A 26,108-nucleotide genomic window follows, 5' to 3' on the forward strand; every position below is an offset into this window, starting at 1 on the left:
CAATGAGAAAGAATGAAATATGGCCATTTGTAGGAAAATGGATGGACCTTGAGGGTGTCATGCTAAGCGAAATAAGTCAGGCGGAGAAGGACAGATACCATATGTTTGCACTCATAGGTCTAACAGGAGAACAGGAGAAACCTAGTGGAGGACCAGGGGGAGGGGAAGAAAGAAAGAGAGTTGGGGAGAGAGAGGGACGCAAAACTTGAGACTACTGAATACTGAAAACCAACTGAGGGTTGAAGAGGAAGGGAGAGAGGGGAAATGAGGTGGGGGTGATGGAGGAGGGCACTTGTGGGGAAGAGCACTGGGTGTTGTATGGAAACCAATTTGACAATAAACTAAAAATAAATAAATTAAATTAAATAAATGGATAGCACCTGGAAAAAATAAAAATAAAAAAAAAGCAAGGTGTTTGTTTTCTTATAATATAGTAACCACAATTCTGTAATTTCACCCCCAAGTGAATGAATGTTGAAGGCAGCTGCTCTGAAGCCGCAATTCAAAGCTGTGTAGACAATGTTCACACCCCAATTCTGCCACATTATTAATGGCCTCATTCTGTAACGCTCTCACCCTTCACCAGGTAATAACTTGAATGTGGCCACTGGCTGGGAATAGGGTATTCGAACACTTTTAAAGTCGGATCTACTTACATTTATGATGATGTTCAGAGATTCATCATTGGGAAGGAAAATACACACACTCCGGCGGTCTTGCATGACTCTGTTGTTATGGAAATTCAATTTGTTCATTGTGTTGTGGGCTCTCTAGTGGTCAGGGCTGGGCTCCGAGTCCTCGGCAATTCCTCTGGTTCCGAGCACTCCAAAGCCAAACTCTGCTCCTCATCACACGCCCTATGGGAGAAGCAGCATGATGTCCCACTACGTAGGTTTCATAGCTGTAAAAAAGCCCAAAAGCCAGCCATAAATGAAGGCAGTGAGATTGGTGAGAAGAGAGACAGGGACATGAGCAGCAGCACAACTGTCTCTCTTGGCACAGAGACAGCCCGTCTCAATGCGGTGGTAGCCATGCCGGCTCTGTGGCGCAATGGATAGCGCATTGGACTTCTAGCACACACCCAGAGGAATTCAATGTGATGGCAGCCTGGTTTAATAAATGAAAACTCACTGAAACATAGTCTGTATTTTGCCCACTATCAACTGTTTTAAAACTTTCATTCACAGTCATGAACTAAACATAGAGCCAATGAGCGCCTCCTACATTCAAGGCAGTGCCATGCACCGCAGCGCTGGCAGAAGCAGAGAGGGAGAGCCTGCCTTTGAGAAGTTTCCGGTCTCGGGTGGGAGACAACATTAAGGGTTCCATAAACAATCAAAATGACAAACCAGCAACAACACCAACATTCTCAATCTTTTTTTCCATTACAAACTCAAATAAATGTCTTGGCTCTTCTTACATTACATTCCTTCTTTAACTACTGTGGTCTGGCTTTCATTTCCTTCATGGCTCTGCCAAAAGAAGCCAGTGACCTCCAGACCATCAGCAGGCTCTGCAGGATTCACTTCCACTGATCTCTCTCACTTACCAAGGTTAAGCTCTCCTTATAACTTTTTTTTCTCCTTGAGTCTTTATGGTGCTGCTCTATCTCCTGATCCTTTAATCAGACAATGCAAACAATTTTTCTGTTTTTTTCCCACCAACCAATTAATACATAGAAATGACAAAACTGTATATATCAAACCATGTTTGTATACAAAAAGACTATGAATTTTGCAGAAACCCTCTCAAACCTATTCAGTTTATTAAACACATTATTTTTAATTTCTCTTGGGTTTTCAATACATACTTTTTTTGCAAGTAATGAAAATTTTATCTCCAATCTTTAACACTCACACCTTTTCACTGGTTCATGTCTTATTGCATTGGCAAGACTTTGCAGAATAATTTTAAAACAGTGGGGGTTATGTTCTACTTTTAATGGGTGTGTCTACCTTTTCATATATTATTGCTAATATAACACTATTCAACCAAGATAAGTTAAGACTAGTTGCTTCTCAAACAGTAATTATTTTTTCTCCAATAGTATTTATATTGTCTCTTTCCAACTGTATTTGTAGGAGGCAGAAGAGAATTTCCAAGAATACAGAATTGTTTTACCAGAGAGTATAACCACATTTTTTTAAAATTTAAATTTTACTTATTTAACATACACTGCAATATTGGTTTCAGGAGTAGAATTCAGTGATTGATCATTTCCATATAACACCTAGTGCTCATCACAACAAGTGCCCTCCTTAATACTCATCACCCATCTAGCCTATCTCTTGCCCACCTCCCTCCATCAACCCTCTATCATTAAGAATCTTGGGGTTTGTTTCCTCTCTCTTCTTCCCCACCCCCCCTTTCCATATGTTCATCTGTTTTCTTTCTTAAATTCCACATGAGTCAAATCATATGGTATTTGTCTTCCTCTGACTTATTTTGCTTAACATAATACATTCCAGCTCCATCAACGTCATTGCAAATGGCAAGAGTTCATACTTTTTGATGGCTGAGTAATACACACACACACACACACACACACACACACACACACACACACCCCATGTCTTCTTTATCCATTCATCAGTTCATCAGTTGATAGACATTTGGCTTTCTCCATAGTTTGGTTATTGTTGATAATGCTGAAAACTTTGGGGTACATGTATCCCCGTGAATCTTTTTGTATTCTTTGGGTAAAAACCGAATAGTACAATTGTGGGATCATACGGTAATCCTATTCTTAGTTTTTTGAGGCACCTCCATACTGTTTTTCAGAGTGGCTCCACCACTTTGCATTCACACCAACAGTGCAAGAGGGTTCTCCTTTCTCTGTATCCTCTGCAACACTTGCTGTTTCTTGTGTTGTTAATTTTAGTCATTCTGATACATGTGAGGTGGTTTTGATTTGTATTTCCCTAATGATGAGTGATGTTGAGCCTCTTTTATGTATTGGTTGGCCATCTCAATTTCTTTGGAGAAGTTTCCATTCATGTCTTCTACCCATTTCTTAACTGTGTTATTTGTTTTTTTGGGTGTTGAGTTTGATAAGTTCTTTATGAATTTTGGATACCAACCCTGTATCAAGTATACCATTTGCAAATATCTTCTCCCATTCCAGAGGCTGCCTTTTAATTTTGTTGATTGTCTCCTCTGTGCAGAAGCGTTTTATCTTGTTCATGTTTATTTTTGTTTCTCTTGCCTCCAGCAATGTGTCTATTAAGAAGCTGCTCCGGCCAAGGTCAAAGAGGTTTCTGCCTGTGTTCTCCCCTGGGATTTTGATGATTTCCTGTCTCAGATTTAGATTGTTCATGCATTTTGAATTTACTTTTGTGTATGGTATAAGAAAGTGGTCCAGTTTCATTCTTCTGCATGTCACCATCTAGTTTTCCCAAAATTATTTGTTGGAGAGACTCTTTTTTCCATTGGATACTCTTTCCTGCTTTGTCAAAGATTAGTTGATCATATATTTGTGGGTCCATTTCTGTATTTTCTATTCTGTTCCACTGTATCTGTGTGTCTGTTTTTGTGCCAGTGCCATACTGTCTTGATGACACAGCTTTGTAATATAGCTTGAAATCCAGAATTGTGATGCCTCCAGTTTTGTTTTGCTTTTTCAGGATTGCTTTGCTATTCAGGGTCTTTCGTGGTTCCATACAAATTTTAGAACTGTTGGTTCTAGCTTTGCTGGCGGTTTTGATAAGGACTGCATTAGATGTGTAGATTGATTTGGGTAGTACAGACATTTTTATAATGTTTGTTCTTTCAATCCATGAGCATCAAATGCTCTTCCATTTCTTTGTGTGCTCTTCAATTTCCTTAGGCATAAGTGTTCTACAGTTTTCCGAGTACATAACCACACAGTTCTAACAGAAAAGCTGCTATCAGTGCTCATATTAATCAAAGCATAAATGAGATGTAATCTGGTCTATTTGCTTAAGGTTAAATGTCCATCTGTCATTGGCAGAAAGATGAGAGAGAATATAATCTTATATGACTACGAGTAAATATCAACTGGTATTTCTTTTTAAAGTTTGAATAAAATGCCACCAATAAGGGAGCTACTCAAAAGCAAAAACAAATGGTAACCTTACATAATTTCCTTATTACGAAGGGGACCAGAAGTCCCCTTACAAGTATTCTGCTTTTCTTAAAAGGTAACAGCAATTGTTTCACATTAAGATTGTAGCCAGCACATCACCCTATAGGGTCACTGGAGGTCAACACTGACATTTATCGCCAGTATGGGATGGTTGGCCACTGTGTTATATGATCACAAACTAAGTGCACCCCAAATCCAATCACTGATCTGACAAATGCACACTTTTAGTTCAACAGTTCCAAAGCACTGATTGGAAGACCCACTTTGGCTGCATCAGAATCACCTGAGTGTCTGGAATCAATACAGAATCCTGAGCGCACTGACATTTTTACTCACTCAGAATCTCCTAGGTCAGAACTCAGGAATCTTAATCTTTTAAAAAAGCTCCCAGGTATTTCTGACACATACTCATGTAAAAAACCATACTTCAGTTAACAGAAGGAAGGTACTGAGCAAACAGTTGAATAGAATACTTTTACAGTATACACTAGGAAAACATCATGAGGTATAGAATGGGGAATAAGTGACATATGAGGACTTCTGAAAAGTCCTCAATATTTTCAAAGGTATAAATTCCTAGAACACTTTCCTGAATAGTGTTACTAGGTGACCTAGGGATAAATAAGTTGGGGATACGGGGGGGGGGGGCCTACATATACCTTCAAAGTGTTAAAGGCTCTGAGGAGTACTGCAGGCAACTTCTAATTTGTTTAACTTAATATTTCTCAAACTTACTTGGTCATGGAATACATCCCCCTCCTCTAAGACTTGTCTGTTAAGGTCCTATAGAATAATATTCTTTTTTTTTTTAATGTTAATTTATTTTTGAGAGAGCGATAAAGAGAGACAAAGACAGAGAGAGACAGAGCATGAGCAGGGAAGGAATAGAGAGAGAGACACAGAATCTGAAGCAGGCTCCAGGTTGTGAGCTGTCAGCACACAGCCTGATGCAGGGCTTGAACCCATGAATTGTGAGATCATGACCTGAGCCAAAGCTGAACGCTTAACTGACTGAGCCACCCAGGTGCCCCTAGAATAATATTCTTAAACAAACTATTTGAGAAATATGGTTGTAAAACAATTTCCTTGTCAATTTCACAACAAATTTTTCCCCTACATATTGATCTATTCTAATACTTAGGTCTCCTCTCTATTAAAATCTTTTCAAGAAGAAATTCTAAGCTATAATTAAATGCATCTTATTTAAATTCCAACACTTAAATGATATTAATCCCAGTGTAATTCTTCTTATTTAAATCTATACTTCAAATTGAGTTATTCCTATAATTTTCCATTCATAGTTAAATCAATTAAAAGGGGGCATTTCTACTGACCTACTTTCTGGAATTTAAAAAATAAACTAAGGAAAAAATATCTTCTGAGGCTTGAGATGTTTCCAGAGCTTCATTAAAATAATTTTCAGATTTCAGTTGAGTATAATTTTAACTTATTTTATGATTCAAATAATCCAATAAAAAAAGACTGGAGAAGGATTACTGAAGAAAAATTAATGAAAAACAGAGTCTTTAAGAAGCATTCCCTCATTGCTGCCTTTTCTGCTTTGAGGATGGCAAACTTAAAAAGTCCTAAAAGAGAGATAGGATTAAGTTTTTACTTTACCCAGGACTGTATTAAAGCTGATTAAAAGATTCCAGTGAAATAGCAAAATGCCTATATCTCTAATATGTTCCACTGTAAAATTTAATCTTAAATTGGACAGTCCTCGGGAAAAGAATTAGACTAAATTTATACCAATTTGAGTTGGGTAAATTAGCCTCTGAGCCATTGGCTACCTTTTCTGTGTCCTCAGCAAAGTTCCGACTCAGCCCCACAGGGTATATTTCCTACTCCAGGCAGCCCTCTTCTGTCCAGTGATCTTAGGATAGATTATTGAACACACCGTGTTGTAGGATGAGATTTGCCAGGCAACAAAAAAACACCTTTACCAATGATCAAGCCCATCTTTACCAATACCCAACTCACAAATAAAATATGTTAAGCTGTTAAATTCCCCCACTTGAGGGGTGCCTGGGTGGCTCAGTCAGTTAAGCGTCTGACTTCAGCTCAGCTCATGATCTCACACAGTTCATGGGTTCGAGCCCCGTGTCGGGCTCTGTGCTGACAGCTAGCTCAGAGCCTGGAGCCTGCTTAGGATTCTGTGTCTCCTTCTCTCTCTGCTCCTCCCCTGCTCATGCTCTGTCTCTCTCTCTCTCTCTCAAAAATGAATAAACATTAAAAAAAAAATTAAAAAAAATTCCCCCACTTGAATTTTAAACCCACATTCTGATAAGTCCCTTTTTCTCTGATAACGTGCACTGGCTAAAAGTTACTTTGTTTCTTTTAAGAATCAGGAAGCTATCACCTGGTATGTGTGTACATTGAATATACATTTTCATTTTTTTTAGAAATTAGAATTAATCTTTAAAACTGGGTCACCCCAGAATGAAAGTATGAATGTTAGTTTATTATAATGTATTAATAATGGTCATTAGTTGTGATAAATATAGCACACTCATGTAAGACGGTAACAACAGGGGGAACTGAGTACATGTGGGGTGTCCAAGAACTCCTGTAATCTTTGCAACTCCTATATATCTGAAAGTATTGTAAATAAAGAAGTTTATTTAAAAATAAAAGAACTAGGTTACCAGAAATTTCCAACACCCATAATATAGTCTCACTTTGAATGAAGCAAAGGAGGATTCTCAATTCTGAGGCTGTCACCCTAAAAAAGTGAAAGGTGGTAATGTGCTAAGATGATAACTATAAGGCAAGCATGGTTCATAGCCATATTTCAACAGTCAATAAAGGTATCTTTATAACCTAACAAAAACAAGATGAAAACTTATCTTGGAAAGCTGGATTGCAGAGAGCTCTAACTTAAATTTGATTATTAGACATTTAGGAAGTTCAAGTTACACACACAGTTCTATATTTATTTGCTGAAAAGCAGAATACAACAACAATAGAAGATGTGCCCCTACGTCCTTGAGCTCAAAATCTAGACAGGAACATACCCTTGCCAAGAAACTCAAGATGATGATATTGCCTCTGCTTCCCCAAAACACATGTATCCTGATGGATAACTCTCATGGGAAGACGTAATAGCTGACAGCATTAGCATATGAATACTGTGGTTAATATCACTTTGGAATAAACAGGATACAGTCTTTTAATGTATGATATTCTAAAAGTGATATCAAAATGCCTATGGTAAAATGAGTTGGTTTTTGTCCTCATTCATTTATTCGTTCACCAATTCCATGTATATACATTAAACACCTACAATGGACTAGGTGCTGTTGCAGGCACTGAGTATGTAACACTGAATAAAACTAATACTCTGCTATGATGGAGAGAGACAATAAATACATAATGTAGATGGTGATATGTGCTGTGAGGAAAAACTCAGAGTGGATGAGAGAGTTGATAGCAATAAGGTGGCAGTGTAGATGCTATTTCATACAGGGAAATCGGGGGAAGCATCTCTGATAAGCAGATATTTGAACTGATGATAGAATTAAGAGAGGGATATCATTTTGTTCTTCCTTTCCTCCTCCCTCCCTTCCTTCCTTCTATTTATCCATCCACCCACCCCTCCATCCATCCATCCATCTCAGGAAGTTTTCCAAATAAAGAGAACAGCAAATGCCAAGGTTCACCTACGGTTCAGAAAAGGCACTAATTATAGCTAATGTTTAGTACACACTTACTATATGTTAAGTGCTACTCTTAAGTACTTATGGCCTATTAAAGACAACTATAAACTCTTTTCCACGCTTCCATTAAGAGATGGGATCTATTTCCCCTTCTCTTGAATTTGGGCTGGCCCTGTGACTCATATTCAGTTAGAAATTCTGCTTCATAGAGAACTCATTTGTGCAAATACACTTCGTTGTATCAAAGCACTACTTCTATACTAACAGTTCAGTAGCTTATCTTTCTTTTCTATCTCCCCTACTCAGATTTCTTTTAATCTCTCATTGGCAGGCACATAGTATATGCTCATTACCTAAGGAATGTTTCATTTACTATATATATATTCTTGGACAAGGAAGATTCTATAGCAGGGTTTCCTAACCTGGTATTACTGACATCATGGCTAAAATATCTTTTGCACTGTGGGACCTCCGGTGCATTGTAGGACATTCAGCAGCATCCCTGGCCTCTACTCATTAGATGTCAGGAGAATGCCCCCACCTCCCAGTTGTGACAATCCAAAATTTCTTAGGACATACATTGTCAAATGCCCCCTTGGGCAAAATCCCCCACTGTTGAGAACCAACTGTTGAGAACAAGTTTCCACAGAGTCATTACTTTTTACCATGTAGCTGTTTTTAAAATACAGGCACATCTTGTTTTATTGTACTTTGCTTTACTGGACTTCACAGATAACGTGTGTGTGTGTGTGTGTGTGTGTGTGTGTGTGTGTGGTTTTATTTGTTTGCTTGTTGACAAATTTAAGGTTTGTGGCAAATCTGGTTGGCACCATTTTTTCAACAGCATTTGTTAACTTTGTGTCTCTGTATCACATTTTGGTAATTCTCACAATGTTTAAAACTTTTTCATTATTAATGTATTTATAATGGTGATATATGATCAGCAATCTTTAATGTTACTATTGTAATTATTTTGGGGTGCCATAAACTGTGCCCAGATAAGACAATGAATTTAACTGATAAATGTGGGTATTCTGATTGCTCCACCAACCAGTCATTCCCCGTCTCCCTTGCTTCTCTAGTCCCCCATGAAATAATATTGGAATAAGAACAATTAACAATCCTACCATGGTCTCTAAGCATTCATATGAAAGGAAGAGTTGCATGTTTCTCACTTCAGGTCGAAAGTTAGAAATGATCAAGCTTAGTAAGCAAGGCATGTCAAAAGGCATGATAGGATGAAAGCTACACCAGTCAGCCAAGTTATGAATGCAAGGACAAGTTACTGAAGGAAAAGTGCTATTCCAGCGAACACACAAATGATAAAAAGGCAAAACAGCTTTACTTGGGGGTCTGGGTAGATCAAACCAGCCACAACATTCTTTTAAGCCAAAGAATAATGCAGAGCAGGGCCTTAACTCTCTTCAAGACTATGAAGGCTAAAAGAGCTGAGGAAGCTGCAGAAGAAATGTATGAAGCTAGCAGAGGTTGGTTCATGAAGTATAAAAAAAGAAGCCATCTCCATAACATAAAAGTACGAAGTGAAGTAGCAAGTGATGATGTAGAAGCTGCTGAAAGTTATCTAGAAGATCTAGCTCAGATAATTAACAAAACTAGCCTCGCTAAACAGATTTTTCAGTGTAGACAAAACAGCCTTCTATTGGAATAAGATGTCATCTAGGACTTTCATAACTAGAGAGGAGAAGTCAATGTGTGGCTCCAATGCTTCAAAGGACAGGTTAAGTCCTCGCTAGGGGCTAATGCAGCTTGCAGGTGACTTAAGTTGAAGCCAATACTCAATTAGCATTCTGAGAATCCTAGGGCCCTTAAGAATAATACTAACTCTATTCTGCCTGTACTCCATAAATGGAACAACAAAGCCTGGATGTCAGCCCATCTGCTTACAACATGGTTTATGGAATATTTTAAGCTCACTACTGAGACCTACCACTCAGGAAAAGATTCTTTTTAAAATAGTACCGCTCACTGACAATACATCTGGTCACTCAAGAGTTCTGATGGAGACGTTTACTCAGTTTAATGTTGCTTTCATGCCTGCTAAATATAACATCCTTTCTAAAGTCCATGGATCAAGGAGCCATTTCGACTATCAAGTGTTATTATTTAAGAAATACTTTCCATAAAACTAATGTTGCCATGGATAGTGAGTCCTGATGGACCTGGGCAAAGTCAATTGAAAACCTAGAAAGGAGTCACCATTCTAGATGACATTAAGAACATTCGTGTTTCATTGGAATAGCACAAAATATCAACACAGACATGGCTTTCGAGGCCGTTGATTTTAAACCTCATGGATGACTTTGAGGAGTTCAAGACTTCAGTGGAGGAAGTAACTGCAGAGGTAGCAGAAACAGTGAGAGAACTAGGATTAGAAGTGCAGCCCGAAGATGGGACTGAATTGCTGCGATCTCAGGATGAAACTTGAATGGATGAAGAGTTGTTTCTTATCCATGAGCAAAGAAATTGATTTCTTGAGATGGAACCTACGCCTGGTGAAGATGCTGTGAAGACTGAGGAAATGACAATAAAGGATTTAGAATATGACACAAGTTTAGTTGAAAAGGCAGCAGGAGGGTTTGAGAGGACTAACTCCAATTTTGTGGTTTTTTAAAAAAATTTTAATGTTTTTTATTTATTTTTGAGAGACAGAGAGAGACAGTGCAAGCAGTGGAGGGTCAGAGAGAGAGGGAGACACAGAATCTGAAGCAGGCTCCAGGCTCTGAGGTAGCTGTCAGCACAGAGCCTGACACGGGGCTCAAACCCATTTTGAAAGATCTACTATGGGTAAAATGCTATCAAACAGCATCATGTGAGACAGAGAAATTGTTCATGAAAGGAAGTCAACGGATGTGGCAAACTTCAATGTCTTATTTTAAGAAATTGCCACAGTCACTCCAACCTTCAGCAGTCACCATGCTCACTAATCAGCACCCATCAATGCAGACCCAAGACCATCCACGAGCAAAAGAATTATGACTTGGTAAAAGCTGAGATGAAAATTAGCATTTTTTAGCAATAAAGTATTTTTAATTAAGGTATGTACATTTTTAAGATATAACAATATTGTGTACTTAATAGACAACAGTATAGTGTAAACATAACTTTTATATGACCTGGGAAATCAAAGAGTTCATTTGACTCACTTTATTGCAATATTCACTTTTCTGCAGTGGTCTGAACCCTAACCTGTAATAGCTTGAGGTAATATACGAGTAATATATAAGTAAGTTAGATACAAGTAATAACTACACTTGAAATGTAGTTATTGAATCAATAGAAATGTTAAATTTGGAAAGTGGGAATATAGTAAGAGGTAATATAATGTGCTACTTAAGAGCATGAATTCAGATTGCCTGGATTTGGATCCACCTGAAACACATGAAAGCCAGGTATCCTTGGGCACGTCTCTTTACTTCGTGTCCATTTTTCTCACCTCTGAAATCAAATTATTGTGAAGATTATCAAATAGGGTACTCATTTCCTACTAAGTAACATTACTGATGTCATATTATGGAAAGTAAGTGGAAGAACGGCTTTTTGGTAATACATGGTGTTGAGTTCTAAAAGAAATCATGTTTTTCTCTTATTAATAGCTAATAGATTATTTCATTTCGATATTTAACAATTTAAAGTGGACTTGAATTGGTGCCAACTAATGCTTACCATACTCTATAAGGAATAAAATTATGTGGCTAGTCCTACAAATGTTTGTACCTTTGACCCTATAATCTGGCTTCTGGGGACAAAATGTGTAAGAAAGAACCAATGAAAACACATCACACTTTTGATCAAAGGTACTCACTGAACTATAATCTATCAGAGTAAAAACTGGAAGAAAATCTAAAACACATCACACTTTTGATCAAAGGTACTCACTGAACTATAATATATCAGAGTAAAAACTGGAAGAAAATCTAAATAGTCTAACAACAGGAACATATTAGTAAATTATAGTACATCAATAAAAAAGTACCATTTATTGAGCACATTGTCCCCAAATCACAAATACCCACGGTAGCCCCAAATTACTCTTTCACTACATTTTTAAAATAGAACTAGCAGGAATAAAGAAACCCCTAAATGAAACAGGTAGAAAGAAAGGCAGTAAAAAGACAGTAAGAAAGACAAGAAGGAAGGAAGGGAAAAAGGAAGAAAGGGAGGAAGGAAGGGAGGGATGGAAATCCGGAGTATTCTGTTAGTCGCTCAGCCAGCAATATAAGCTAACTGGTACTTGAGTCCTCCAGCACTTCATTTAAGCATGCTCCTTCTCATCTCTCTCACATCATTTCCAAATTCTGGCCTGAGAGACCTTATAATCTCTTTGAAGAGTTAAAATTAACACAGTAGGAATGATAGGAAGTAATACAATTGTATTTTAAGTTAAATGCCTTGTGGTAAACAGAAGGTTGTCTCTGGATTTGTGGAAAGGCTGCGAACAGAGGGAAGTGCAGTACTGAGGAAACATTTCATGGAGGGAGGTGAAACAGCTTGCATGCAGTGAAGAAAAAAAGAAAGAATTATAAGGGTGTAAAGTCAGATAGATAAGGGCCCCGGGAAGGGAGGCAGGACAGAGACCGAGCCCCTCAAAGAATCTGTGTTGCTGTCCATGAGGCAAACTCAGCCTGGACAGATGAGACATCAAGCTGTGGAAAATGCTCCCTTGAATGATAAGGCATCTCCTTCAGTACCTGACCACATTTCTGAGCAGACTCAGGATGAGGAAAAGACAGTTTCTTCAATAAACAGTGCTGGGAAAACTGGATGGCTATAGGCAAAAGAATGAAACTGGACCACTTTCTTACACTTTACAAAAAAATACACTCAAAATGCATTAAAGACCTACGTGTAAGACCTGAAACCATAAAACTCCTAGAAGGAAACAGCAGTAATTTCTTCAACAATGGAGTTAGCAACATTTTTCTAGATGTCTCCTAAAGCAAGAGAAACAAAACAAAATTAAACTATTGGAACTACACCAAAATGAAAAGCTTTTGCAGAGTGAAGGAAACTATTAACAAAACAAAAAGGCAACTTAATGAATGGGAAAAGATAATTTGCAAATGATATATCCAGTAAAGGGTTAATATCATATATAAAGAACTTACACAACTTGATACCAAAACCCCCAAATAATCCAGTTAAAAAATAGGCAGAGGACCTCAAAAGACACTTTCCGAAAGAAGGCATACAGTGATGCTTCAAGACCATGAGATACAACCTTACACCTGTTAAAACGGCTAAAATAAAAAAGACAAGAAATAACAAGTGTTGGCAAGGATATGGAGAAAAAGGAACCCTCGTGCACTGTTGGTAGAAATGCAAACTGGTACAGCCACTGTGGAAAATGGTATGGGGGTTCCTCAAAAAATTAAAAATACAAGTATCCCATGACCCTGTAATTCCACTACTGGGTATTTACTCAAAGAAAACAAAAACGCTAATTCAAAGGGATACATGCACCCTTCTGCTGCAGCATTATTTACAATAGCCAAGATACGGAAGCAGCCCGAGTGTTCATCCTTAGATAAATAAAGATGTGGTGCATATACATGCAATGGAATAACAGCCACAAAGAGGAATGAGATCTTGCCATGTGCAAAACTATGGATGGACCTAGATGGTATTATACTAAGTGAAATAAGTCAGACAGAAAAAGACAAATACCATATGATTTCACTTATGTGTGGAATGTAAAAAGCAAAACAAGACAAACAAAAAGCAGAAACAGCTCCAAAAATACAAAGAACTGGTGGTTGCTAGAGGAAAAGAGGGTGGAGGGATGGCAAAGTGGGTGAAGGAACATGGAACTAATAAGTCATGGGTATAAAGGGTTCAGCATTACTGCAACAGCACTGCATAGTGACAGAGGATTGCTATACTTGTGGTGAACGTAGCATCATGCAGAAACTTCCCAAATCACCAAGTTGTACACCTGAAATAATGTAGCCCTGTGTGTCAACCATACTTCAATTAAACAGAAAAAGTAATGAGATCTTTATAATTATTTTTAAATATTTCAAAAACCCTGACAAAAACTGGTATATTTACCCATGGTAATATTCCAAAGAAAACTAAAAGATCATTCACTTAAGTCATTTTCATACCATTTTTCAAGTGCTTATTTTGATAGCATATTTAGTTTTACCTGTCAGATTTAAAAAGTGAAAACAATTCTTTTCAGTAGACAATCTTTTCATAAGGTCCAAGGAAGGTGGGGGAGAGGAAGGACAACAAAAATGATGCCAGTGATCCAAAGGATGGGATACAGTTGCTATTTCTACACTTAAAAATAATCTTAGTTACCAAAAAAATAATTCTTCCTCTGTCTAGTCTATCATCCTAGTGCCTCTCTCCTCTACTATACATCTTCCCTGTATTCTCACCTGGATTTCTAAATGTTCCGTCTTGTTTCACTCTTTAAGTCTGCCGCCCCCACAATGCTGCCAAGGTGACCTCATAACACTGCACACCCAGTTTTGCATCTCACATCCCAGCTCGCACATTCTTTCATGCCACGGCGCTTCCACAGGACAACACGGAAACCCTAAGGCACAATCTTTCACCTTTGTGTTCTAGCCAGCCTCCGTGTGGCTGTTCTGCCACTCATGCTGTCCATTACTACAGCTGCTTTCCTCAGAGTTCTCTGAACAAGTCTTACTGTCATATGACTATGTTTTTGACGATCCTGTTCCCCCTGCCGAGATAGCCTCCCTCGCATATTATTCGCCCGCCTCCAAAAGAACAAGAACAAAATACTGTATCTTCATTCTCTCCAGAAAACTCAAGATACTTGTCTGGGAAGCATCTCCACATTGCTAGGCAGCCGAGGGGCATTTCACTTGCACTCTTATCACCTGTGTACTTGCTGGGACGTCTGCCTCCCCACAGGGAATGGGTATGTCCTCCAGGGTCATGCGGCAGCATCGTTAGGTCTCTAATGTCTGGGGTAGGGCTGGGTCTCTAATAGGCACACAGTAGGATGCACTGAGTAAATTATTTATCAGGTCACAAGAAATGTGAATTCTCTAGCAATTATGATTAAAATTATGTTTTTAAAGAGGCGCTCTGCAATCCCCACCCCAAAAATGGGAGTCAGTACTGGTCACAGCTTCTTGAATATTTTCTGCATGTTAGTTACAGAGGAAAAGGTACATATTTTTCCTTGTCTTTAAATGTAGTAGACAAATATATAAGAAAACTAATCTCCAAAACTGTCAACAAAATAGTTTCTAGAAAAATCTCCCTGTATATCAAGTTAGGCCAACTTATGTAAAAGCAAATGGCTGGGATGCATTAAATTGTAAGTACCAAAAATAACTAACTCAAACTTGAACTCTGTAACTAAATTGCCTGGGTTTGCCTATTAGCCAGCTACTTCTCAGCTATATGACCTTGGACAAGTCCCTTCACCTCTCTCTACATCTCAGCTTCCATGCCTGTAAAATGGGAATAACATTTAAAGTATCTACTTTAAAGGATGATGTAATAAGGCATGTGGTAAACACTATAGAAATGCTAACTATTAGTAGTTAAGCTAGTTAAATGCCATAAGGGAAATTTATAAAAACCAAAGTAACTTGAAGGCTACAAGCAGGATGAAAGAGCCCGTGGGTGATTTGATGTGGTAGCTTGAGATGTCATCCAGAACCAGTTTCCTCCTGGTACCTTGGAATCACTCCACTTTAAGGCTTGCATCTCTCAGAGTGGTTAAATAACCCAGAATGCAGAGGCAAACGGGAGTAACGATAATAACCCTAACTGGCTGTGTCAGGTGACCAGCCACCCCCTACCCCCGTCACAGGGCAGGGGCCTGAATAGTTAGATTAGCTATGGCCACCCGGGGCCCACCTCTAGAACTACAGGTAGTATCAACTTCCCCTCAAGTACATGGACATCAAAACAAAAATCTGAGTACATCTGGAAAGCCTGGGAGATGAGAGGAGATGCTAGATAGGCAACCAACAAGAACAAAGTCAAGGGTAAAAGTCATGAATTTTAAACCAGAGAAACTTTATTTTTCCATAGCCATCTGTATTCAAAAGTCGTATCAGGTTTAGCAACCAGGCACAAAAATTCCTTTCAACCAAGATGGATTTCTAGCATGACATCGCCAACAAAAAGTGCTGTTCTCAGGGAAAATCCTCCAACTTAGAAGCATCTGCTTCTAATTTCCACAATGAAATCTTTGATTCCTTAATTCATGGGACCTGCACTCAATTCCCTCTGACACTGGAACTGTAATTTTCTAGATAATGATTTTGCTGTGAAATTTTCATTATCTGGTAGAAATAGAGAAATTCTTATATTACATAAGAATCTTGATATGAACTTTACCTATTTTTCCCCTGAAATATTTTTTTCCAAAGAGAGTACAGCACCTTTAAGAAAGATTGAATTAAGGATTTGGAAAGTTACTAGCTTCAACACTGCAGAAGGACTTTTCATGTTATTAAACAGTTCTTAACAACAACAAAGTAAACACAAAAACCAGGGAGGCAAAAGTCCACTGACAGAATAAAATATGGTACATTAAAACAATTCAGCAGTGAACATTAATGAACCACAACCACATGTGAACAACTGTGAATCTCAAAGACAACAGTCAGTCAAAAAACAAGTTGGAAAAGAATATACACAATTCTTTCCTGTGAACAGAAAGTTCAAAATCAGGTGATGAAACAGTAACTCATCCAGGGATACAGAAAACATATTGGTAAGACTGTAAGGAAAGGTAGTGATTAAGCTCAAAATGGTGCTGGAAGGGGTAGTCTGGGAGTAGGAGAGGTTCTCAGAAAGGGGCAGCAGCTACAAAGGAGCTACTGGTAGTGGATACAATGGTGTTGATTACTATTATTGTTTAAAATGTACACAGGCATTATAGGCATTTTTCTATGTGTGTATTTCATAATTAAAAAATAAAATTTATCAGAGGTTTTGTTGAAAATGCTGTGAATAACTACATACTGGTTATTAAACTTGAAAAAGATACATAAAGTAGGACAAATATGCAATCCTGTTATAATAAATAGTCTGTTACTTTTAACATAAATTGAATCCATTGAGGATCCTATGCAAAGACTTTACAGCAAACTAAAATAATCTTTATAAAACATTATTGTGCCCACTACATAAGTGTTTCTATGACCCAGAAATGGGGGAAAAAAGCCTTAGATATTCTAATGTTGTTAATGAATTCTTACAATATTTACAATTTAGTAGTAGCCATATATATTAATTTCTAAGATTCTATCTACTACTAAATGGAATAATAATGCAATAAAATAACAACCAAATGAAAAGTTGACCACTCTATCAGATTTTACAGATGATCTACTCCAACCCCTTAATTTTATTTTTTAAGTTTATTTATTTTGAGAGTAAATGAGAGCATGTGCACAAGCAAGGCAGGGGCAGAGAGAGAGGGAGACAAAGAATCTGAAGCAGGCTCCAGGCTCTGAGCTGTCAGTATACAGCGGGGCTCAAACTCATGACTTGTGAAATCATGACCTGAGCTGAAGTCAGACACTTAACTGAATGACCCACCCAGGCACCCCCCCAACCCCTTAATTTTATTGGTGAAGAAACCAATGCTGTGAGAGATCTACCAGTTAGTTTTAGGTATCCAGTATCCTTTTACCTTTTTTTCTTCTCTAAATTCTGTTCAAAAATTCCCATGAGTAGGAAACAATTTAACTTAATCTAGTCTCTTTTCAAAATGTTCACTTTATATATAAAGTTAAGAAACATGCTAGAATGATTTACTAAAGTGAATGTACTCAAATGCTAATATAACCTGTCTTCCACCCTGAGAGTTGCAGAATTATATGTAAAAGAGTTTATGAAGCCAGAAAAAGAGTTTGAGATGTTAGGAATCCAACTTTTACCCTTATACACATAAATGATGGGCTGCAATTATTTTGTTAACCAGACACACCCGAAAGAGGAGCATATGCAGCAGGACACGCCCTCACACACGCACACATACTGTTCATGTGCCAGATGTGCAGAATGGAGTGAAGTAAAACTCACGGGTCCAGGTACTCTTTACAGTAAAAGATCAAAGTACAATCTATAGACTTTAAAGTAAAAAATTCCTCTGGACATTCTAACAAGACTTTATATTGCTATAAAAGGTCTTATTTAACACCCCTTTGGGAGTTTTGCTGTAAGTTAGAGACAAAGTTGTCACATAAACTTACAAAACATCTGAAAATATCAATTTAAAAAGTCAGAGAAAAATAACTATTACTGTTATTTATTTGAGAGAGAGAGAGAGAGAGAGAGAGAGAGAGAGAGAGAGAGAGAATCCCAAGCAGGTTCCATGCCCAGTGTGGAGCCCAATGCTCATGACCATGAGATCATGACCTGAGCTGAAATCAAGAGTTGTAAGCTCAACTGACAGTCATCTGGGCACTAAAAACAATGATTATTTTAATCATTAAAAAAAAGTCTGAAACTCTGACTTACAGTCTTAAAAGTGCTTGCTTAAGAAAACTGATAAGAATGTTTATTTTCTATAGGGCTTCCCAGTTCTATATGACTACCCATCCCCCTGGGGCATCATCCAATCATTGGCTAATCCTCTCCAAGGAGACTGAGGTGATTTGTGTTATTCTGGAGAAACACAAATCCATGACTGTTACGGGGGCTGCGAGGAACATCACTGGGAGCCACGGCTGCATCCCTTAGGTTTTCCCCAAGGTAATCCGCCATCACAAATTGGCTCTCTTCTACCCATCAATCCAGTGTTTAATTCCCTTAGCTTACTTCTAGAAGATAACCACCAAAAATTTGTGAGGTCCATCAAGTGTGAAATCTCATTTTCAAGCAGTATTTACCTGTATAGTAATATTCTGTTTCCCATACACCAATTCACAGACCTTGTTTCTAGAACTCCTCTCAACTGGGGTTTTAAAACAAGAAACGAAAGCCAACTTGAGTATTACCTTATATCCCAAAGAGAGTAGAAATAAAAGTCATTTAACAGTGAATCTCTGTGCTCTCTGGTGAAGTCTACACCATCCAACAGTGAGTCACTGAAGAGCCCAGTCAAGTTGTCTCCATTTGACCTACCTGTTCATTGGATTTTCTGGTTCTGTGATGTGCGTCCCCCTGCATACCGCCAAAAGACAACATTCCTCCTGAATGTAATCATCCTCTAATGCTTTGAGAGAGACTTAAAAGTCCAGTTTTTAAAGGGTGTGGAGGAAGGAACTCAGGATTACATCTTACCCTACAATGACAGGGTTAATCCTCCATGAAAAGTAGAACCATAACTCAACATTGAAGTCAAAAACAAACCAATCAAACAAAAAACAGAAACCAACCTATCTCTGTTTAGTATTGCTTTTTGTTTTAATGGCTCTAATCATCCTGGAAAGGTAGCTATTCCTGAGGCTGACCTATAGACTACTATCCTGACTAAACCAGATGAGCAGTCTACTCCAAGGTCAGCCAGCCAATCGTCTGGCAGGACTCCTGTCCAATACCAATGGTGCATCACTGTCCTCTTACTCCCTTAATTCTACCAAAAAATGTTATATATTGCCGACAAATATCTTAGAATTATTATCATCTCAGATCCAGAGTGTTCAAAAAGTACTCATTAAGAGAGGAGTTCCTATTTTCCTTCATGACCTTCACATCTGGAAAAGTGAATTAAGAAAATATGGTCTTGGTACTAATTATGGGCTCTCTAGGGAAAGCTGGATGAAAATTCTTTTTCAGATAAGATTTGGAAAGTTGTAAGTTGTCTACTCGATATATTAGTGATAATGAAGAGACAAAATCCTGAAACTCCCTCTAAGGAGTCCTTCAAAAACATCATCCAATTGCATTAATCTGTCTAGAATTTGGAAATTACTTGCTCTAAGAGAAGTCATGACAGTTTATGAAAAATCTACAGTTAATATTACACTTAATGGTGAAAAGAGTAAATGGTTTTCCCCTAATATTAGAACAAAGCAAGTATGTCTGTCTTTTCTAGTCAAACTCGAAGCTGGAAGACTTACTATCTGATTTTTCAGACTGACAGTAAAGAGTACATACATTACTTAAAGTAGTATATATTATTTTTACCTTTTTAAAGTTTATTTTGAGAGAAAGAGAGAGCATGCATGCATGTGTGAGCAGAGCAGGGGCAGAGAGGGAGAGAATCCCAAGCAGGCTCTGTGCTGTCAGCGTGGAGCTCCACATTGAGGCTCAATCTCACAAACTTCGAGATCATGACCTGAGTGAACAAGAGTCAGACACTTAATAATAGCCGCCCGCCCCTAAAGCAATATAATATTGGCCTAAAGATATGCTGTTAGTCAGTGGAATAAAGAGTCCAGATACAGAGCCATATATCACTTTTATCAAAAGTCACTGGATTTTCGATAAAGGTGCTAAGGTACTTTACTGAGGGAATAAACTTGGAATTGACTTCAGCTCTAATACAAAGATTAACTTGAATTACAGATCCAAATGTAAAAGCTAGAACTGTAAAACTTACAGAAAACTTCTAGATCTTCGTGATCAAATATTTTTTTAAAGGATAAACTGGACTTCTTTACAATTAAAAATCCTGCTCTTTGCAAGTCAGTTTAAAAATGGCAATGCAATCCTCAAACTGAAAAAAATATTTTTAAACATTTATCTAATTAAAGGCTTAAATCCAGAATATATAAATAGCTCTTACTAACAGAAGAAAAGTGACTTAAAAATATGGCCTAAATATTTAAACAGTCACTTCACTGAAAAAGATATACAAATGGCAACAAAGCATTTGAAATGATGCTCAATTCTATTGGTCATTGGGAAGACGCAATTAAAAACTACAGGAGGGGTGCTTGGGTGGCTCAGTTGGCTGAGTGTCTGACTCTTGATTTAGGCTCATGTCATGATCCCAGGGTTGTGGGTGGGATCAAGCCCCACACTGGGCTCTGTGCTGAGCCTGGAGCCTGCTTGGGATTCTCACTCTTTCCCTCTGCCCCTCTCCCATACTTGCAGCACGTGTGTTCTCTCTCTCAAAAAAATAAAAATAAAAAATACACTACAGCGAGATACCACAATGCATACCCCTAGAATGTTTAAAATTGAAAAGACAGAGAATACCAAATCTTGGTGAGAATTTAGAGCAACTAGAACTCTCAGACATTGCTGGTGAGAATGTTAAATAATGTAACTACTTTGGAAAACAACTGACAGCTTCTTATAAGGTGAAACATTCATTTATCATAGAACTCATTCTTAGGTACTTGCCCAAGATAAATGAAAAGATACATCCACCAAAGACTTACACTTGCAATCCTTATCAAAATACCAATAACATTTTTCACAGAAATAGAACAAATAATACTAAATGGAACCACAGACTCCAAATAGCCAATGTCTTGAAAAAGAACAAAGCTGGAAGCATCACAATCCCAGATTTCAAGATACACTACAAAGCTGTAGTAATCAAAACAGTATGGTGCCAAAATAAAAACAGACACATAGATCAATAGAACAGAAGAGTCCAGAAATAAATACACATTTACATAGTCAATTAATCTATGACAAAGGAGGCAAGGATATATAAGGAGAAAAAGACCATCTCTTCAATAAATGGTGCTGAGAAAACTAGAATGTTATGTGCAAAAGAATGAAACCAGGCCACTTTTTAACACTATATACAATGGGATTAAGAACCTAACTAAATGTGAAGCCTGAAACCATAAAACTCCAGAAAGAAAATAGAGGCAATAGTTTCTTGGACACCAGCCTTGGACACAGTGAAGAAAACCACCAACAAAACAAAAAGGTGACCTAATGTATGAGAGAACATATTTGCAAATGATATATACAAGAAAGAGTTCTATTCAAAATGTACAAAGACTCAAACAACCCAACACTAAAAACCCCAAATAACTCAATCAATCAAGAATGGGAAGACATGAATAGATTTTTTTCTAAAGAAGATGTGCAGGTGGCCAATTGACACAGAAAAAATGCTCAATGTCACTAATTATCAAGGAAATGCACATTAAGGGATGCCTGGGTGGCTCAGTGGGTTGGGCGTCCAACTTTGGCTTAGGTCATGATCTCACGGTTCTCGTAGGTTTGGGCCCCGCGTCAGGCTCTGTTATGACAGCTCAGAGCCTGGAGCCTGTCTTCGGATTCTGTGTCACCCTCTCTCTCTGACCCTCCCCACTCACACTGTCTCTCTGTCTCTCTCAAAAATAAATAAAACAGGGGCACCTGGGTGGCTCAGGTGGTTAAGTGGCCGGTTTCGGCTCAGTTCATGATCTCACGGTTCATGGGTTTGAGCCCCACATTGGGCTCTGTGCTGACACCTAGCTCAGAGCCTGGAGCCTGCTTCTGATTCTGTGTCTCCCTCTCTCTCTGACCCTCCTTTGCTCCTGCTCTCTGTCTCTCAAAAATAAACTAAAAAAACATTTAAAAAAAAGAAATAATAAATAAATAAAACAATTTAAAAATTTAAAAAAAAAGGAAATGCACATCGAAACCACAATGAGATATGACCTTACACCTGTTAGAATGGCTAGATTCAAAAGATGTTTAAGTAGGTGTTGGTAAGGGTGTAGAGGAAAAGGAATCCTTATGCATTGTTGGTGGGAATGCCAAGTGATAGAGCCATTGTGGGAAACAGTATGGAGGTTCCTCAAAATGCTACAAATAGACCTACCCTACAATCCAGTAATTCCATTACTGGATATTTATCCAAAGAAAACAAAAACATTAACTCAAAAACATATATATGCACCCCTATGGTTGTTGTAGCATTATTTCCAATAGTCGAGTACGGAAGCAACCCAAGTTCTATCGATAGATGAATAGATAAAGAAGGTGCGGTATATATGCACAAAGGAGTATTACTCAATCATAAAAAGAATGAAATCTTGTCACTTGAAAAAATATTTATAGACCTAGAGGGTATAATGCTAAAAGAAATAAGTCAGACAGAGAAAGAGAAATACTGTATGATTTCACTCATAGAGAATTATACTCATACGGAATTTAAGAAACAAAACCACGAAAAATCAGAAAAACAAAAAAACAGACTTTTAAATACAGAGAACAGGGGTGTCTGGGTGGGTCAGTTGGTTAAGCTTCTGACTTTGGCTCAGGTCATGGTCTCACGGTTTGTGAGTTTGAACCCTGCATCAGATTCTGTGCTAGCAGAATGGAGCTTGCTTTGGATCCTCTTTCTCCCTGTCTCTCTGCCCCTTCCCTGCTCTCCTACTCTCTCAAAAATAAATAAACAGTTAAAAGTAAATAAATACAGAGAGCAAACTAGTGGTTGCCAGAGGGGAGGTGGTAGAGGGATGGATGAAATAGATGAAGGGAATTAAAAGTACACTTATCTTGGTGAGCACTGAGAAATGTATAGAATTGTTCTATTATTAGTTATTTTGTACACCTGAAACTAATGTAACATTGTATATTAATTATACTTGAAAAAAATGTTTAAATATAAATCAACTGGTATGCCTCAAATTTAAAAAAACGACACATGAATGTTCATAGTAATTTCATTCATAATAAAATTCCATTCTGACTGGAAACAATCCAAATACCCATTAATAACAAATGAATGAAAAGTTGTGACAATATTGCCCAATCAAAAAAACGCACAAAACTATCGATATACGCAATCAAATGAATGAATCTAGAAAGCACTATCTAAGTGATAGAAGCCAGATACAAAAGGTAGGCACAGAAAAACTACAGGTCATATGATTCAATTTACATGGAATTCTATTAAAGGCAAAAACTAAAGATCAGGAGTTGTCATGGATAACCAGGGTGAGGGAGGAAGGAGAAAAAGGGGAAAATAGTGGCAGAGAAGAGGACTAACTAAAAAGTGGCTAAGGAAAACTTTGGCATGACAAAAAATGTTCTATATCTTGATTTTGACACTGGTTCTTTCATAATTATACACATTTCTCAAAAGTGACCAAGTTATCTACTTTAAATCTGTAAACTTTGTTTTTATGGTATGTAATTTATATAACTAAAAATTTGATTTGAAGAAATGTAATCTACATGTTCATTTAACTGCCTTATGTGTTAAGTAGCACCGTATTACCTCAAACCTTCCCTGCATGATGCTGGGTAAAAACAAAAGTGGTACAACTATTAGCTAAACTGGCTAAATCCATGGCTCCAGAAAGTTTAAACCTGAACCTAAAATTTAAAAGGCAGGAATTCACGGTGATTTGGAAAAAGACTACAGTTTTAAATGATACTAAGAAAAACAAAACTTGGCCTTTTATGTTTACCAATGGTATCCTCTAGTAAGTTCTGGAGAGATAAAAGAAAATTTCTTGTTATGCAAAAATAGCACAGCAGAGTTTTAAACAGGTTAACATTTCACACGTCACATGGTTTAAGTGTTCACTGGTTAGTCTGTCTCCTCATCAACCAGGCTGTAATTTTCAGAGGACAGGTCCATGCCTTGGTTATCACTGAATTTCCAGCAAAAATGCTTGGCATATAAAAGTTTAATGAAAAAAAGATTTGCAGATGTTGTCATGCTAAATTTGGGTTCATTTACAAAGTCTACATGTCAGTAACTTACTACAGAAAGGCCCGAGTATGTTTCCATAAAACATGAGCATGTAAAGATTATTATAACCTTCTAAAGAGAAATCAAGCAAATGTATTTAATGTCTTGCCTTTAAATGTACAATGTTCAATCATTCCAAAAACACCTCCATTCTAATGTTCCTTTATTACCCAATCCTACAAATTAGTAGAGATTTTTTTCAACGTAATAGCTGCTCTGAACAAAGGATTAATAGTGTGAAAGTGTAGGCATATCTGACTGTCTTCTAATAAAATCCAATGATCGGGAATTCTGTTCCAAGTTAAATGCATTATCACAGGAAGTACAGTATGTTTGAAAAGACTATCCTATCTAGTTCAGACTGACACAAAAAATTCTGCATGGAAAAAATCAGTATAAGCTAATTATGGAACACAAGTTGATTTAGTATCTGGCAGAAACCAAAATTGACTTGAAAAAAAAGAAATCAAAATGTCACACCGTATTTTGCAAATACTCTAGAAATGTTTTATCAACAGGATGATTGGTAGCAAGAAAAAAGAACACAGGCTTCAGGGTTAGAAGAGTATCATGTTCTGGTTTTTCACAAACTATTTCAGGTAAAGTTGTCAAGTCATACAAATTATTCAACCTCCTCATCTATAAAAGAGGGACTATTACTCTGAGGATCAAATAAAATAACCTACAAAATGTCATATAGATATAAAGCATGATGATGCCAGAATATCTAGTTAAATAAAAGACATGCTCACCTTCCTTTCATTTTTGAGAAAAATAATATATACAAATGGTCCTTAGTCTGAAAAACACTATGTATCTTTGCCCTACAAGTACATATCAATGTTTCATTTTCCAGTGTCAGAGTCTCCTGCTCATGACCTGCAGTCCAGGGTGAACACTGTAACAATCTTTTCTTCTAGCCACATCTATGGGTAATAAATAACCATTCAGATAACTATAAGACCCTGATGGGTGTCTCCATGGGATATTTACCAAGGACTTTCAAATGCATTATTTCATCTCAGTAATATATTCCATTTTCTAACAGTACTTTAAGATGTGTGACCCTGGCACGTGGGTGGTTCAGTACGCTGGGTGTCCCTCTTGATTTTGGCTCAGGTCATAATCCCAGGATTGTAGGATTGAGCCTGGCATTGGGCTCTGCACTGAGCATGGAGCCTGCTTAAGATTCTCTTCTCTCTCCCTCTGCCCTTCTCTCCCACTCATGAGCTCTCTCTGTCTCTGTCTCTCTAAGAAATAAAAAAAGATCTGTGACCTCACTCAAATATCAGATGTAATTTAACTTCTAGGCAGTGATTTATTAGAATACCAAACTTTAATGACAGAATTCTTAATCATGCTGTATGGCTATATTTCTCTCTGTATTTAGTTAGAAAAACCTTATTAATTAAGAACTATTCTGAAGACCTATTATTTCATTTTACACTTAAGCATCTCAAAAAGAATGGAAAGAACACTATTTAGAATTATTCTTATGACTACATAATTATTACCATAGTCAAACAATTTAAATATATATATATTTTTTAATTATCATAGGAAGCTAATCAATGACATCTTGATTTGTGTCTTTGAGGAAAATGATCTATTTTATAACTACATTCTATTTGGTAATCTTCAAAATTCAATCTTTATTTTTTGAAAACTTAGTATTTACACTCTTCACACACATACAATTTATACTTTTCAATGCTATATTAAATCTAACTACATATTACTATTATGAAAGTTGTATTTTATTCATATGTCA

At 37.4% G+C, this 26,108-nt stretch overlaps 1 protein-coding gene across 3 annotated transcripts in view; it reads right to left on the minus strand.

Annotated features, from left to right (window-relative positions):
* The window catches only part of FRMD6 (FERM domain containing 6), a 79,731-nt gene that overhangs the window by 37,527 nt on the left and 16,096 nt on the right, over positions 1-26,108 (minus strand). For 2 of the 3 annotated variants that reach the window (XM_029951809.1, XM_029951807.1), the window contains exon 2: positions 657-901. In XM_029951809.1, coding sequence (XP_029807669.1) covers positions 657-755 — 99 coding nt within the window. In that variant the 5' untranslated portion in view covers positions 756-901. The remainder of the gene's footprint in view (positions 1-656; positions 902-26,108) is intronic. The other variant, XM_029951808.1, reaches the window with a different exon arrangement.

Source organism: Suricata suricatta, chromosome 9 (genome assembly GCF_006229205.1).
Source record: "Suricata suricatta isolate VVHF042 chromosome 9, meerkat_22Aug2017_6uvM2_HiC, whole genome shotgun sequence".
In the NCBI taxonomy this organism is placed as follows: Eukaryota; Metazoa; Chordata; class Mammalia; order Carnivora; family Herpestidae; genus Suricata; species Suricata suricatta.